Source organism: Microtus pennsylvanicus, chromosome 5 (assembly GCF_037038515.1).
Source record: "Microtus pennsylvanicus isolate mMicPen1 chromosome 5, mMicPen1.hap1, whole genome shotgun sequence".
NCBI lineage: Eukaryota > Metazoa > Chordata > Mammalia > Rodentia > Cricetidae > Microtus > Microtus pennsylvanicus.
The window spans coordinates 60979996-60995292 of record NC_134583.1 but is presented as its reverse complement, the minus strand read 5'-3'; the positions used below and the strand labels follow the sequence as shown (position 1 = coordinate 60995292).

The 15297-nt window shown below is 41.2% G+C and overlaps 1 protein-coding gene across 1 annotated transcript; it reads left to right on the top strand.

Annotated features, from left to right (window-relative positions):
* The first annotated feature begins 9406 nt into the window (after positions 1-9406).
* Thumpd1 (THUMP domain 1 NAT10 acetyltransferase adaptor) lies at positions 9407-15162 on the top strand. The gene is made up of 4 exons (XM_075972042.1): positions 9407-9670; positions 11001-11175; positions 12008-12256; positions 13113-15162. The coding sequence occupies exons 1-4, from the start codon at positions 9440-9442 to the stop codon at positions 13517-13519; spliced, it is 1062 nt and encodes a 353-aa protein (XP_075828157.1). The 5' UTR covers positions 9407-9439; the 3' UTR covers positions 13520-15162.
* The last annotated feature ends 135 nt before the right edge of the window (positions 15163-15297 follow it).

Genomic DNA, 15297 nt, shown 5'->3' with positions numbered 1-15297 from the left:
GGTGGGCACACGGGAGGGTGGAGCGTGGACCTTTACGTAACCCCGACCTGCGACCTGCCCTTCTTAACAGGTAATGATTTGTACACACGGCAGGCTTTTCGTCAGCTGGGAAAGCTGTGCGCACAGGAGGGAAAGGTGTCCAAAGAGTTGCTGAGAATTGGAGAATTGCCAGAATTGGAGGCCCACACGTGTAGTCCCAGCCCTTCAGAGGTGGAGGCGGGAGTTCAGGAGCTGTTGTGAGGGCTAGTCCTGTGAATGGCAGAAGTTCTCAGAAAGAGGAAAGAACACTTGAAGGAGACGTAGAGCTATTTTGAAATGAATAAATATAGGCTTGGGCAGGGTTGATAAGAGTGTTCAGTAACCGGGAAGAACTACGCATCAACACTGTCAGGTCTCTTGAGTGTTTCTCAGCATGCCAGTCATTCAGAGGACTCTAAGAAGCTTGGGGTCTTCTCTGCCTCCCTGCCCTTCAGCCACAGAAGTCCGGCTACTCGCCCCAGACCCAGCCACGTTCCAGCTTTGCACCCCCACTGCGTGAAACTCTTCCCTGAGAGCCTGTGGCCAAATCCTCCTTTGGGGCGATCCCCTGCCAGAGGCACTTTCTACACCGACTTCCCTAAAATAGCACTCTTTTCCCTCTGACAGCCTTTTGCTTATCTGATCACAAAGTTTGACAATAAAATTTGTTTTTGTTTTGTTTTGTTTGCTGCTGATGTATCCTCTGACAAAAGTTAGCCATTCAATAAATGTGGTGTGTGAATAAATGACTCATGCAGTTGCTTGTGATAAAAATACAACTCAAATTTAAAGACAGGAATTTCTACAATGGGCATGGTGGCACACACTTTTAGTTCCAGCACTTGGGATGCAAAGGCAGATGGACCTCTGCTGAGTTTGGGGCCAGCATGGTCTACACAGAAGGTTTTGTGTCTGGGTTGGTGTCCCAGTCCCACCCCTGGAAGGATTGCCTGGTTACAGAGGATGGACAGTTTTTATAACTATACCTTTGAAGTCCAGCTTGACATCAGGAATGGTGATGCCTCCAGATGTTCTTTTATTGTTCAGAATTGTTTTAGCTTCCCTGAGTTTTTTGTTTTAAATATGCAATTGAGTATTGTCTTTTCAAGATCGGTAAAGAATTGTGTTGGAATTTTTATGTGGATTGTGTTGAATTTGTAGATTGCTTTTGGTAAGATGGCCATTTTTACTGTATTAATCTTACCTATCCATGAGTGTAGGAGATTGCTGTGGGGTAATGCTGTGGCACACTTTAAAAATTTGTCACTCATATTGGTTTAATAAAATGCTAATTGGCCAGTAGCCAGGCAGGAAGTATAGACGAGGCAACCAGACTAAAAGAATTCTGTGAAGAAGAAAGGCAGAGACACAGTTGCCACCCAGACACAGAGGAATCAAGATGAGGATGCCTTACTGAGAAAAGGTACTAAGCCACATGGCTTAAACATAGATAAAAATTATGATTAATTTAAGTTGTAAGGGGTAGTTAATAATAAGTCTGAGCTAATAGCCCAAACAATTTATAATTAATATAAGCCTCTGTGTATTTCTTTGGGACTGAATGGCTGCAGGACCAGGCAGGAGAGAAACTTCTGTCTACAGGAGATCTTTTCAACTTCTGACGTCTTCTCCTATTCTTTTTTCAAGGTTTTAAGTTTTTACTATATGGGTATTTCACTTGCTTGGTTAGGGTTACCCCAAGATACTTTATATTGTTTCTGACTACTGAGAAGGGTGCTGTTTCCCTGATTTCATTCTCAGTCTGTTTGTCATTTGTATATAGAAGGGCTACAATTTTGTATTTGTTTTTGTTTTTCTGGATAGGGTTTCTCTGTGTAGCTTTGGAACTCACTCTGTAGAGCAGTCTGGCCTCAAACTCACAGAGATCCACCTACCTCTGCCTCCCGAGTGTTTAGATTAAAGATGTGTGCCACCACTGCCTGGTGGATTTTTTTTTTAAAGTAAATCTTGTATTGAGTCACGTCATTGAAAGTGTTTATCGGCTGTAAGAGTTTCCTAATAGAATTATTGGGGTTGCTTTATTTTATTTGTATATTACAAATAAAATATACAAAATAGGATACAGTAGAGCAGTAAGATGTAATTGCTATGCTAATAATTGATGCTTATATGTTTTATATCATTTACACCTTAGATAACTTACCATTAAGAAATTATGTTGAATCTGGGCAATGGTGGCACACGCCTTTAATCTCAGCCTTTGGGAGGCAGAGGCAGGCTGCTCTCTGTGAGTTCAAGGCCAGCCTGGTCTACAAGAGCTAGTTCCAGGACAGGCTCCAAAGCTACAGAGAAACCCTGCCTCAAAAAAAAAAGAAGAAAGAAAAAAGAAATTATTTTGAATCCTTTTATAATAAAGGTCTTGGAGATAGCAGGGATACAAGGAACATACCTAAACATAATAAAGGCAATATACAGCAAGCCAACAGATTACATCAAACTAAATGGAGAGAAACTCAAAGCAATCCCACTGAAATCAGGAACAAGACAAGGTTGTCTTCTCTCCCCATATCTATTCAATATAGTACTTGAGGTTCTAGCTAGAGCAATAAGACAACAAAAGGAGATCGAGGGGATACAAATCAGAAAAGAAGAAGTCAAATTCTCACTATTTGCTGATGATATTATAGTTTACATAAAGGACCCCAAAAATTCTACTAAGGAACTTCTACAATTTATAAACACCTTCAGTAATATAGGAGGATACAAGATTAACTCAAAAAATTCAGTAGCCTTCCTTTACACAGATGATAAATGGGCTGAGAACGAAATCAGAGAAACATCACCCTTCACAATAGCCACAAATAGCATAAAATATCTCAGGGTAACTCTAACCAAACAAGTGGAAGACCTGTATGAGAAGAACTTTAAATCTTTGAAGAAAGAAATTGAAGAAGACACCAGAAAATGGGAAAATCTCCCATGCTCTTGGGTAGGTAGAATTAACATAGTAAAAATAGCAATCTTAACAAAAAAAACACCTACAGATTCAATGCAATGCCCATCAAAATCCCAGCAAATTTCTTCACAGACCTCAAAAGAACAATACTCAACTACATATGAAAAAACAAAAAAAAATCCAGGATATCCAAAACAATCTTGTACAATAAATGAACTTCTGGAAGCATCACAATCCCTGACTTCAAACTCTACTACAGAGCTACAGTACTGAAAACAGCTTGGTATCGACATAAAAACAGACAGGAAGACCAATGGAATCATATCTAAGACCCAGGTATCAATCCACACACCTTCGTACACCTGATTTTTGACAATGAAGCAAAAAATATCAAATGGAAAAAAGAAAGCATATTCAATAAAGGGTGCTGGCATAACTGGATATCAACATGTAGAAGAATGAAAATAGAAACTGCCCTTGCCTGGACTGCTTGATGTTATGCTAGATGAACTGGACATGCGGGACCCACAGAAAAATGACTGCTGAACTTGCAGAGTCTTAAATAAGTGTTCTTAGTAGCTTTGAAAGTGTCGGTGCCTTCGGGAACAGAATTTCCTCGGACTGCTGCTGTTGCAGCCTACCCACTGCTAGTGACAGTTGCAGTTGCTGACTAGCATAGCCGTAGTTTAGAAGGCAGCAACCATTTGTTTTTTGATTGTTTGTTTGTTACCTTTACTGTCTAAGCTTGGCTGGCCTTGAACTTGCTCTGTGGACCAGGCTGGCCTCCAACTCAGAGATCCATCAGCCTCTGCCCTTCTGAGTGCTGAGATTAAAGGGTTGCACCACCATTGACTTGAAGATTTAATTCCTTTTCACAATGGAAACTTAGCTGATGGGATCTTGCTCTGAGGTCACCACTCCCTTTATTTATTTTCTTAATCCTTTTATCTCTTTGAACACAGGATTAGCTCTATTCCATTTTCTGGCACCCCTTCTCAATCTGTATATTTTGTATTTTATTTGCTCAGCTTACTCCTTTTCATTATAAATTTTCATTAGAGTTACCATCAGTAACCACACAGCAGAGTCTATGTAGGCTGTTTTGAGATTCCCTATGCTAATGGAATAATCCAGAACTTTTCACTTTAGTCTCAGGCAGACTATTCAGAAAAGGGCAAAAGCAGCTGCATTTTCCACCAAAATATCGCAAGAATGATCTCTAGACAACTAGTAAAATTCTTCTCCTCTGAAACCTCTTGGGCCAGTTCCAGTTCAAATAACTCTTAGTACCCCTGTCTTCCATGCTCCTGCCAGTATGGCCCATTAAGCAGTGCTTAAAGGATCCTTGTGGAAAACAGTGATGGTTTTGTTGAAGGGGCATTGCAACCATTTCACAAGACATCTCAGCCACACCTGGGGCTCTTGTGTTATTGTGTATTGCAAACGATACATAATAAAGGACTAGAGTCATGAAGGCACGTGATGCTCTCCTTTTGTAAGACATGTAAATTAGATTAGGGACCTTGGTATGAGGAAATACTTTGTGTAACTTTCAATAACTAATGCCTTTGTATGGCTTTTCAGGGCTCAGTCCATCAGTAGAGGCTGGACCTTCCTGCTGCCACATAGACCTTAAATTTCCATCTTGGAGTGTCTTCTTTTTTCACTGGCCTGTGCTACATGATGCACCTGACATTTGGTGACCAATGATGTGAGGCATGAGGAAAGAAGGGTCCAGGCACCCCAAACTGGAGGTAAGATATTCACGTAGTAGTAGGCGAGACTAGTCCAGGATAGGGCAGGAACATGGGGAATTTAAATTCTCCATCTCAGGAGCAGCAACAAGTAAAATGACTCCTAAGACAAAGGATACATGGAGGGAAAAGACCCTTCTTAGTAGAGAGAGGGGAAAGAAAGGAAGTTTCAGAAGGCAGCTTCACAATAGAGAAAGGTGAAAGAAAGGAAATTAGAAAAGAAAAAAGAAATTTCTTGATGAAAAAAGGAGAAATATTTAATCAGGAAAAAAGAATGTTCCCCATAGAAAAAGGAAACACGATGAATCAAGGCCTAGAAAAAGGCCCTATAAAGAAAAAATAAAGAAACGTAAAAGGCCTCTTTCCAGTAGAAATAGAGGGGGGAAACAGGCTCTTTCCAATAATAAAAAAAAGAAGGATTTGTGAAACTCAGGGCTGTGGGTTTGATAGCACAGAGCACTGGCGTCTGAATCACAGAGACTCAGGGACCCGTGTCACTGCTGCAGCCTGAGCAAGCCCATCCGCCATGCACTTAGAAGGTTCTTGTTATTCATTTGCTTAAATGTTTTGTTGTTGTTTTCCCTCAGAGTGGAATAACTCAATATTAAAAGTCCCTTTGTGGGAAATGTTTTTTTGCTTTTCCCTAATAATGTGAATAACTCATTATCAATGGTTCCTTCAAGGGAGAAAGAAAAATGTATTAAAACAAATCCAACATTTAGTAAGAAAAAAAGAAAGTCAAGACATAAAGTACTAAGTCAATGCTGTTTAAATTTTAATAGGTATTAGTCACTCATTGTATGGAGGATGTTCTCTTCTCTTTCTTGTCTAATTAATGTTTAAATGAATGTTTAATTTTCATAATGAATGAAATAAAAACAAAATTTATGATTTTAAACTATTTTATTGGGTATGCTCTTGTCTGTTTATCATTACTGAAAATTTGGCTTTCCTCTTTAAGTTGCTTTCTGAAAATTCTTGGTTTAATTCTATAAAAATGTAACACCTGAAATAGAGCAGGTTGTTAACTTATTAAATAATGTGGTTACTGATAAAGAACACACAAAAGTTATTTTTCTACTAAGTAAAATGCAGGTAAATTGTTTATTCTACACTGTTAATAATTGACAAGTAGCATTAACATGTTACTTGGTGTAGTGGCGTTTCATTTGGATTTTAATAAATAAAGCTTGCCTGAAGATCAGAGAGTAAAACAGCCACACTGGTCAGCCTTATAGACCAGGCAGTGGTGACACACACTTTTAATCTTGGAAGCCACACAATTTTGCCATAGAAACCAGATGGTGCATACCTTTAATTGTAGTGAGGAGCTGCAGGCAGGTCTGCTTTTTGTCCTGCCTGGCTCTGCACAGCTAGCTTAGCCCCAGAAATAACAACACACAAACTGTATTCATTTAAACACTGCCTGGCCCATTATATCTAGCCTCTTCCTGGCTAATTCTCACATCTTGGTTAACCCATTTCTAATAATCTGTGTAGCACCACGAGGTGGTGGCTTATCGGGGAAAGATTCCAACCTACATCCGTCTCGGGTTGGAGAATCATGGCATCTGACTCACTTCTCATCTTCCCAGCATTCTGTCCTGTCTACTTCACCCACCTATGTTCTGACCTATCAGGCCAAGCAGTTTTCTTTATTAATTAACCAATGAAACAACAGATAAATAGAAGACCCACCTACATCATTTAATCCCAGTGGTGTACGCCTTTAATACCATCCCTAGAGAAGAATATAAGACAGGAGGAGACAGCTCACAGATACAGTCATATTCTGAGATTCTTGGAGGCAGGATCACCATTTTTGGACTTAGATCGAGGTAAGAGTTAGTGGCTAGCTGCTTTGCTTTTCAGATCTTCAGCTTGAACCCCAATATCTGTTTCTGGGTTTTTATTAATCATGCTTCAACTTGGGATCTATTAAAAGAATCCTCTTTTAAATATAAGCTGTTGTCCCCATTTCATTGGCATTTTAAAAAATTTAAAGTTAATAAAGCATTATGTAATCTATCCTCATTGTTAGCATATTCACAGTACTGCCTAGAGTTTTCATGATAAATTTTATATGCTTCATGCGTTTGGTTTTAGGGGACAGGAAATTAATGTTACTAGTTCTATAAATATACCATCTTGTGAGAGGTGGATTACCAACAAAGAATCTGACTGGGTACATTGGCAACAATGTAAAGGTAAAAATCCTCGAGTACTTATTAACATCTCCCACAGAGATGTCATTAATTGGAGCCCTTACAACTTCCCTTGAGGAAAATATTTTCACTCAGAGTCAAGATGGTAGAAGTATGGTTTGAATGAGACTTTAGAAATTAGCTCTAGTGTTGATGAACCTATCCAATGGCATGTAGTTGGAATGTCAGGCTCTATGTTACAATTTTTCAATTCAGTGCAGACTAATTTGTGGAAATTGACAAGTGCCTTATGCCCTCTTAAACTCTGGAAAGTTAAATGTTTTTTTTAAATATTTATTTATTTATTTATTATGTATACAATATTCTGTTTGTATGTATGCCTGCAGGCCAGAAGAGGGCACCAGACCCCATTACTGTTGTAGCTATGCGGGCGGCTGGGTGGCAGGACACAGCCTCGCCGCTCTTATTTCAACACATTACAGATGGTTGTGAGCCACCATGTGGTTGCTGGGAATTGAACTCAGGACCTTTGGAAGAGCAGACAATGCTCTTAACCTCTGAGCCATCTCTCCAGCCCTGGAAAGTTAAATGTTGACGATGTTGAGCATACTTTGTCCTTTAGACTGAATCAAAGTCACAGTTTTGTACCATGTGTACCATTACCTTATATATTGTTGAAAGGACCTATACAATGGCACCTTAATAATTATAGTATCACTTGTGAACATTGTTCTCTCCATACCTGCTTTAATTCTAGTATGTTATTGGATGTCACTTCCAAAGTTTATATATTCTTAGAGCATGCCAGCAGTCTGGATACTGGTAAAGTTGTCAAGGCCATGACAAGACTCACCTGTTCTGATTCTAGGCCAGAAACTCACTGAGAGAATATTAAAAAGAACATGTCAGATGGTTGGACTGATTATTGCTGTGGTTATAGGAATTATTGCATTGACTACTTCTGCTACAACAGCCAGAATGGACCTTCCTAAAGAAATTCAAACTGCTGAATTTGTTAGAGATTAAAATCAGCATTCTGCAAAACTTTGGGCTCAACAGAATAAGATAGTGAGATGATTAATTAAATAGCTGACTTGAGACAAGCTGTGTTACCTTTGGGAGATCAGTTAGAGACTTTAAGGAACAATTAAGTGAAAATGTGATGGAAATGTTACAACTTACTGTTTCACACCTTTAAGGTTTAATGAAAGCAAGTATGTTTGGGAAAATGTTAAAATGTGTTGGTTGAGTCACCCTAATGCTTCTCAAATGATTTGAGGGTTAAATTAGTTAAGTGGCTTGATGTATCTGGAGTGGATGCTACGGGAACCCTTGCAGGTATCATAGCTTCATTTAATCCTATGAATCACTTAATACATTTTCTTATTCTAGCAATTGTTATACTTGCTTTTACCATAAAAATCTTAGAGGCTTTCAAGTGTATTCTGACTTATGTACGTAAGACTATGAGACAACACGGGAGAGAAAAGGCTGCCTTCACTGTCCAGCTGCATAACCTTCAACGTAGTTAAATGAGCTTAAGCCAAAGGGGGAATGCTGTAAGATTTAGCATTCACTGTATCTGGGGTGGATAGGAGAATGAACTACTTTGACCTTGAAGAATCATTGTGGGAAACAGTGATTGTTTTGCTGAAGGGGTATTGTACCTATGACATTGATTACAAGATGTCTCAGCCACACCTGCGGCTCTTGTATTATTGTGTATTGCAGAGGACACTTAATAAAGGACTAGAGTCATAAAGGCACGTGATGCTCATGCTCGCTCTCATTGTCTAAGACACGTAAATTAGATTAGGGACCTTGGTATGAGGAAATACTTTGTGTAACAATAAATAACGCCTTTGTATGCCTTTTCAGGGTTCAGTCCATCAAAAGAGGCTGGATCTTCCTGCTGCCACGTAGACCTTAAAATTTCAGGAAAGAGTGCCTTCTTCACTAGCCTGTGCTACACGGTGCTCCTCGATAGAACAGCTTACATATGGCACTCCCATATGTTAGGACTTCGGTGTCTAACAGAAGCATGCAGAAACTGATGAATACAGTATATAGGCACATTTTACAACTCAGTGTTTCACGTTCCCATAGCACCAGGGTCTGCCTTCTCTGAATCCCTTGTTTTACTTGTGTCTTGTTTTACTTTGCATATCTGGTGTAGTCTCACAACACCACCAGAGGAAATTTGTATTGGATATGCAGATTTGTAAAGACACAAACCCCCTAAGAAACTTTGGCTTATTATTAGGACAATAAACTTCATGGCCTGCTGATGGCCTGACCGCCGCATTTTAGATAGTGCCTAGCACGATAAATATTAACTTTAAGAAAAATCAGTAAATATGAGTGAGTAAATAAACCAGTTCTTCGTGAGCGCGTTTTACGTCCAGTTAGAGTCCAAATTCTACGTTTTCACGCTGGCTCCGCCTTGAAGCCGCTGTCACTCCGCGCGAGGGGAGGGGCGGGGCGGGGCCGCCGAAGGTGACGGGCAGGACCCTCAGGGCAGCCTGTCGCGCTCAAGTGACGCAAGCACTCCGCGTCCGCGCAGACGAACGTGGAGCAGAGGCAGCATGGCGGCCCCCGCTCAGCCGTCTTCTCAGCCTGTTGGCGGAAAGCGCAAAGGCAAGGCCCAGTTTCTGCCGGCCAAGCGGGCCCGGCGCTGTGACGCAGGCGGACCGAGGCAGCTGGAGCCCGGCCTGCAGGGCATCCTCATCACCTGCAACATGAACGAGCGCAAGTGCGTGGAGGAGGCCTACAGCCTGCTCAACGAGTATGGCGACGACATGTACGGACCCGAAAAGGTACCGGCCTCGGGGAGATCAAACCGCCTGCAGGCCTCTTCCGGGGAGCAGAGGCGGCGGTTGCTTCGATGCACCTGTTAGGTGCTTTAACGACCTCGCCTGCCTTCCCCTCCCCTGGTGTGGCCGCTGTTGAGGTCGCCATCCTGGTGGGTGTGTACTTGTGGGCTGGCTCTTTGGGGCGTTTCTTGACATCACTAATGACTGGCTCCCACGTATTGATTGCCCCTGTGGACCAGGTAGTGTGCTGAAGAACTTTGAGAAGCGCGCTTCTTGCGACCGTGTGAAGTTGGTACAAGTTAAATCTCTCTTAGGTAGTGGAAGTTTGATACGGGATGCTAATTTTCCAAGTGTACTTGAAAATACATTTCAGAAAATAAAAACTTGATGAATCCCAAATCTCATTCTATGGCCGTTTGGAAGCTATGATATTATTCACTTAGATTCTGCACACCCCGAAGTGTGGAGAAAGATAGTGCAGCGGTTCCCATTATTGGAGTGGAGTGGACAGACTATAAACCTGTTACAGCGCCTTCAGTGTACACAGTTATTTTTATTATCTGGATGAAATGAAAACCCCCTAGGTAGGAGCGCGTGTCCTATATCTGCTGATGCTGTATGCAAGTTCCTTTTTGTTGTTGTGTTCCTTCTGTTTCTGATGGAAGACTGCTGGCTACCTCAGCCTGGCCTCAGCTTCCCACGTGTAAGGATTACAAGTATTGGCCACTATGCCAGGCTTAAGCAAGTTCTTGACCTCCTTCTGTGCCTTTTTTTTTTCTTAGTAGAGCAGGCGTCATGGTTTTAGTTCTCTTATGCATTTGGTTCTAATTTTTTTTGTTTTGTTTTGTTCTTTGTTTTTCAAGACAGGGTTTCTCTGAAGCTTTAGAGCCTGTCCTGGAGCTAGCTCTTGTAGACCAGGCTGGCCTTGAACTCATAGAGATCTGCCTGCCTCTGACTTCCGAGTGGTGGGATTAAAGGTGTGCGCCACCACCGCCTGGCTTGGTTCTCATTTTACCAAAAAGAAAGTACCCTGTTGGCCGCAGTGATAGGCAGTGGTGGTATTAAAGTCCACTGTGACGTGCGCTTCATCTGATGAACACATTGCTGCCTCTGTCAAGATATTTCTGCAACTATTTTCAGAGGATACATGCCACATTCAGGGAATTTACTGTATGATCTACATTTTGGAAGCAGTATTATTTTAATCACCTAATAAAATCATTTAGAGCCAACATTGAAACCTGTGCCGTTGGGGGTTTCACATAAATAGTTAATTGCAGTGTTTTAACATGAGCTGCCGTGTCACTTTCGCTCACTGGTTTTATGTAAACAGTTTATAGACAAGGACCAGCAGCCCTCTGGAAGTGAGGGAGAAGACGATGATGCCGAGGCTGCCTTGAAGAAGGAAGTTGGTGACATTAAGGCTTCTACGGAGATGAGGCTAAGAAGATTCCAGTCAGTGGAGAGCGGAGCAAACAATGTAGTCTTCATCAGGACCCTTGGGATAGGTGTGTGTAAATAACGCCCCTGAGATCATTGATCCCACGGTATCTGGGCATCTCTGTCTTAGCAGATACTGCCTAGACAGTGGCTTCACGGTGTGGCTGTCAAGTCACGTTGTGGTAATATCCCCCACGTTCCATCAGCGGTAGATCCGTGTCCAGATATTTCTGAAACCATTTTCATATGACATATACCACACTCGGGGAATTTGTTTCTTACTCCATATTTTGGAATTGTATTATTTTAGTCTCATAATAGTATGGAGAAGTGGAAGGTGGTGAGGGTAGCGTTGACTTAAGAGTGGGGACCTGGCAGTGCAGTGTCCTTTCTTTGTGTGTAACTTAAGGTAGAATGAAAGTATATATTCTGTCTCAAAAGAGCAGCCGCTACTTAGTACCAGGCTTAATTGCCATTTAGAAATGGAGGACCTGATCCAATTAGTTAAAGATCTGGAAATGGAATTCCTTTGACTTTCAAGTATGATCACTAATTCAAAAATGCTAACACTAACGTCTCCGATGACGTATAGTTGGGAAGTAGCCTGTGATTGACTGTGTTGTGCTGTGCTCCATGGTGCTGGGATTCTTTCCCAGCTAGAGCTGGGTTTCTGTACACAGTAGCTAGTGGGCTGAGTAAGTCTTCAAGTAAAGTATAGATTTTGTTTTTGTAAAAATGTGCTGTAGAATGCTTGTTGCTCTTAGTTTGTATTACAAGAACATCAACATTTATTTATAGCAAAAGCAGTATAGATGGTGGAAAGATAAAGTCCTAGATATTTGATAGACACTAGAGAAACACTAATTGGTACAGAACCTTGTTTTGCTCTTTTTCTCTTAGAACCCGAGAAACTGGTGCATCATATTCTACAGGATATGTACAAAACCAAGAAAAAGAAGACTCGAGTTATTCTGCGAATGCTGCCCATCTCAGGCACATGCAAAGCTTTCTTAGAAGACATGAAAAAATACGCAGAAACGTTTTTGGAGCCCTGGTTTAAAGCCCCAAACAAAGGGACATTTCAGATTGTCTATAAATCTCGAAATAACAGCCATATGAATAGAGAAGAAGTTATTAAAGAATTGGCAGGTAGGTTCTACTAGTGATTTTATAGATGGGAGGCAGAGTCTCTGGTAAAAAGTCAGCTATTTGGGAAAGTACAGTTGTCTACCCATACCCATGGGAGACTGGTCATTAGATCCCCTAGGAATACCAAAACCTGCGAGTGCCCAGGTAAGTCTTATATAAACTGACTATTTTGGTGTAGTATTTGCATATAATCTGCACATATTCTCTTGGATATTTTATATCATCTTTGGATAACTTAGAATTCTAAGTCTGATGGCACTTCCGTGAAAATTAAACTGTCTTGTTTAGGGATAATGACAACTAAAAACAGTCTGTTCATGTTAAATACAGGTGGTTTTTTTCCCTAAGTATTTTGATTCACACTTAGTTGGGTTTGCATTGCCCACAGAGGCCTGAAGAGGCTGTCATAGCCTTTTGAGCCAGAGTTAACAGGCGATTGTCTAGCCGAACAGATGGGCCTTCTGGAGGAGCAATGCATGCTCATAGCTGCTGAGTCATCTCTCCATTCCATCAAATGTTCTCTTATTAAGTGTCTCAAGGTTTCATTTGCATTTAGTTATTAAAAGTGTTGATGGATCCAGGCACTTGATCCCACAGTTGGGAGGTGGAGGCAGGTGAATCTATGAATTCAAGGCCAGCCTGGTCTACACAGTGAATTCCAGGCCAGCCAGGGGTACATAGAGACCCTGTCTGGAGAATAAAGTATTAATAGACTTTGATTGATGGCCACAAAGACCAATTAATCCTTAATAAACCCTGTCTTAACAAATCCGAGATGGTAAGGGATAAAAGCCTGTTTGACTATATCAGGCGTAATGATATCTTCCTTCTTAGCCCATTTTCCTTTTTGTTACAGGAATAGTGGGCAGCCTCAATTCAGAAAATAAAGTGGATCTCACTAATCCAGAGTACACGGTGGTAGTAGAAATCATCAAAGCTGTGTGTTGCCTGAGTGTTGTGAAAGATTATGTGCTATTTAGAAAATACAACCTCCAGGAGGTAGTGAAGAGTGCAAAAGACTCACAGCCTCACCCAAAGCTGGGAAATGGCAAAGAAGCAAAGTTGGAACCTGATGCCAAGGTGAGTCAAAGTGATCCTTCCGAAGGGAAAAATAGCCAACAGGTGGCACCAGAGAGCAGCAAGGAGCTGGAGCAGAGAAAACCAAGGTCTGAAACCCCAGCAGGAAGTGAGGGAGAAGCTAAACCTGAACTTGAAAGTGGAGTCTCAGAAGGACCAAAGTCAAATGAAAATGAGCTCTCATAGGTCATTCTGTGGGGGAGTTGGGTCTCAGCTGGGGTTCTGCAACAAGCTATTGGGGTTCAATGTAAAATTGTGATAATACGTGTTGACTTTTGTGTGCTGCTTCATGCTGATCTCACAGCCTCCATTGACAGTTTTGTTAGAGCCATTCCAGGCAGTGTGTGCAGCCCCATGTACTGTTACCTAGGGGAGGTGGTAGGAGGGCATTGGCCTCTGCCTCCTGATTACTTTCTCTAGTTACCCTTTAAGCACTGCCAACTCATGTGGAACTACACAGAGTCTTAGTGGGAAATCAGCAGGACATTCTCATTCTGAGGAAGTTATGTGCTGCACACGTTTCATTGGATACATAGAGAAGTGGCACTGTGGGTTATATGGGAATCACTTTGTGATGACTTTGTACTTTTTGTTTTCCTTGTTATGTTTGTTTTAATGTTAAAAGCAAGTCTGATGGCCCATCGCTGCAGTTTTAGAGAAGATGTGAGAGAAGAGGGCTGTCGTAGGTGTAGGTCCATGGGTGTTTCCCATAAGGTTAGGGATCAGGACTCTTTGTGCCGACTCACCCTGTACAAGTACAAAAACAGTGGAAAGCTACTGCCCCAGGGCTTCACTGGACTGCTTGCTGTCCAAGCTGTCCTTCCAGTTTGTCATGCTTTCAAGAGTTCCTCATAGGTAGAGGTGTGAAGGGTCAAAGCGACCTATGAGCACTGCAAAACAAACTGTCCAGGTAGGGACTGTGAAGTGGCTGTAACATTGGGCTGGGAAAAAGGTTTGTGTTTAAATCTTAATACAAGTTAGAAAATATAAATGCTATGGTTCCCGGCACAAGGGGCTAAGCAAAGAGCGAGTGACATGAGAATACATTTCTTCTTAGATGCTAGAGTCTTGCTTAGTAAGCCAGAACAAGAGGATGTTGGAGAAGCAGAGTAGGCAGCACCTTGCTAATGCAGATGGGGCTGGAGCATCCTCGGGTTTTGACATGTTAATTCAGGTCTAGATTGAAACCATCTTGAAAGGATATGTGTTAGTGTCACTTGGGAAAGGATGGAGAGAATCCTAGTGCCTTCTTGAGGCCTGCTCCGAGATAAAGGACTTTTCCTTTAATAGTGTAGGGCAGAGGACCCAGGATAAAGTACCATTTGTTCAGACACAAAGTTCTGGGGCTTGACGAAGAAGCTGCGCTTCAGATTGTGATTTAATACTTTGGTTTCCATTGCATTTTTATTTATTTTTGTCAGTGGATCCTGAGTGTGCCTGGCTGTTTGCCAGTTGTATGGTGCTGAATGTTCTTGCATCTAAGTTCATTTATCATTTTGCTTTGCTTTGAGAGTTGACGACTTTATTTTCACTGACATTTCAGTGTGTTAGTTTACAGATGGTCTCAGCATAGGAGTTGAGTGGGCTTTCTGGTTGTTTGTTTGTTGTTTTAAGCTATAGCAGTTAAAACAGAAAATAAAGAAGCAAAAACCAAATCCCAGTGCACCTGTTCTGTTCTACAGACAAAGGAGTTACGCCTGGTACTGTAAGACATGTTTCTCCAAAGATGAACATGGTTTTCAAATATTTTTACTTGCATTATGCTGAATGTTCAGGTTGTTTTTAAATTTCTGATATTTTAAAAAATAAAAACGAATTTGTTCCGTAAAGTTTGGCATTCTGTACTTTTTTTTTCTGTCCCATATTAAATGACTTTCTATGTGTATGGTATGTTTATCAGAAAAATGCTTAGATGTATGATTGTGTATCAAAAATCCAGTTTCATAATCCCAAGAAATAAAGAT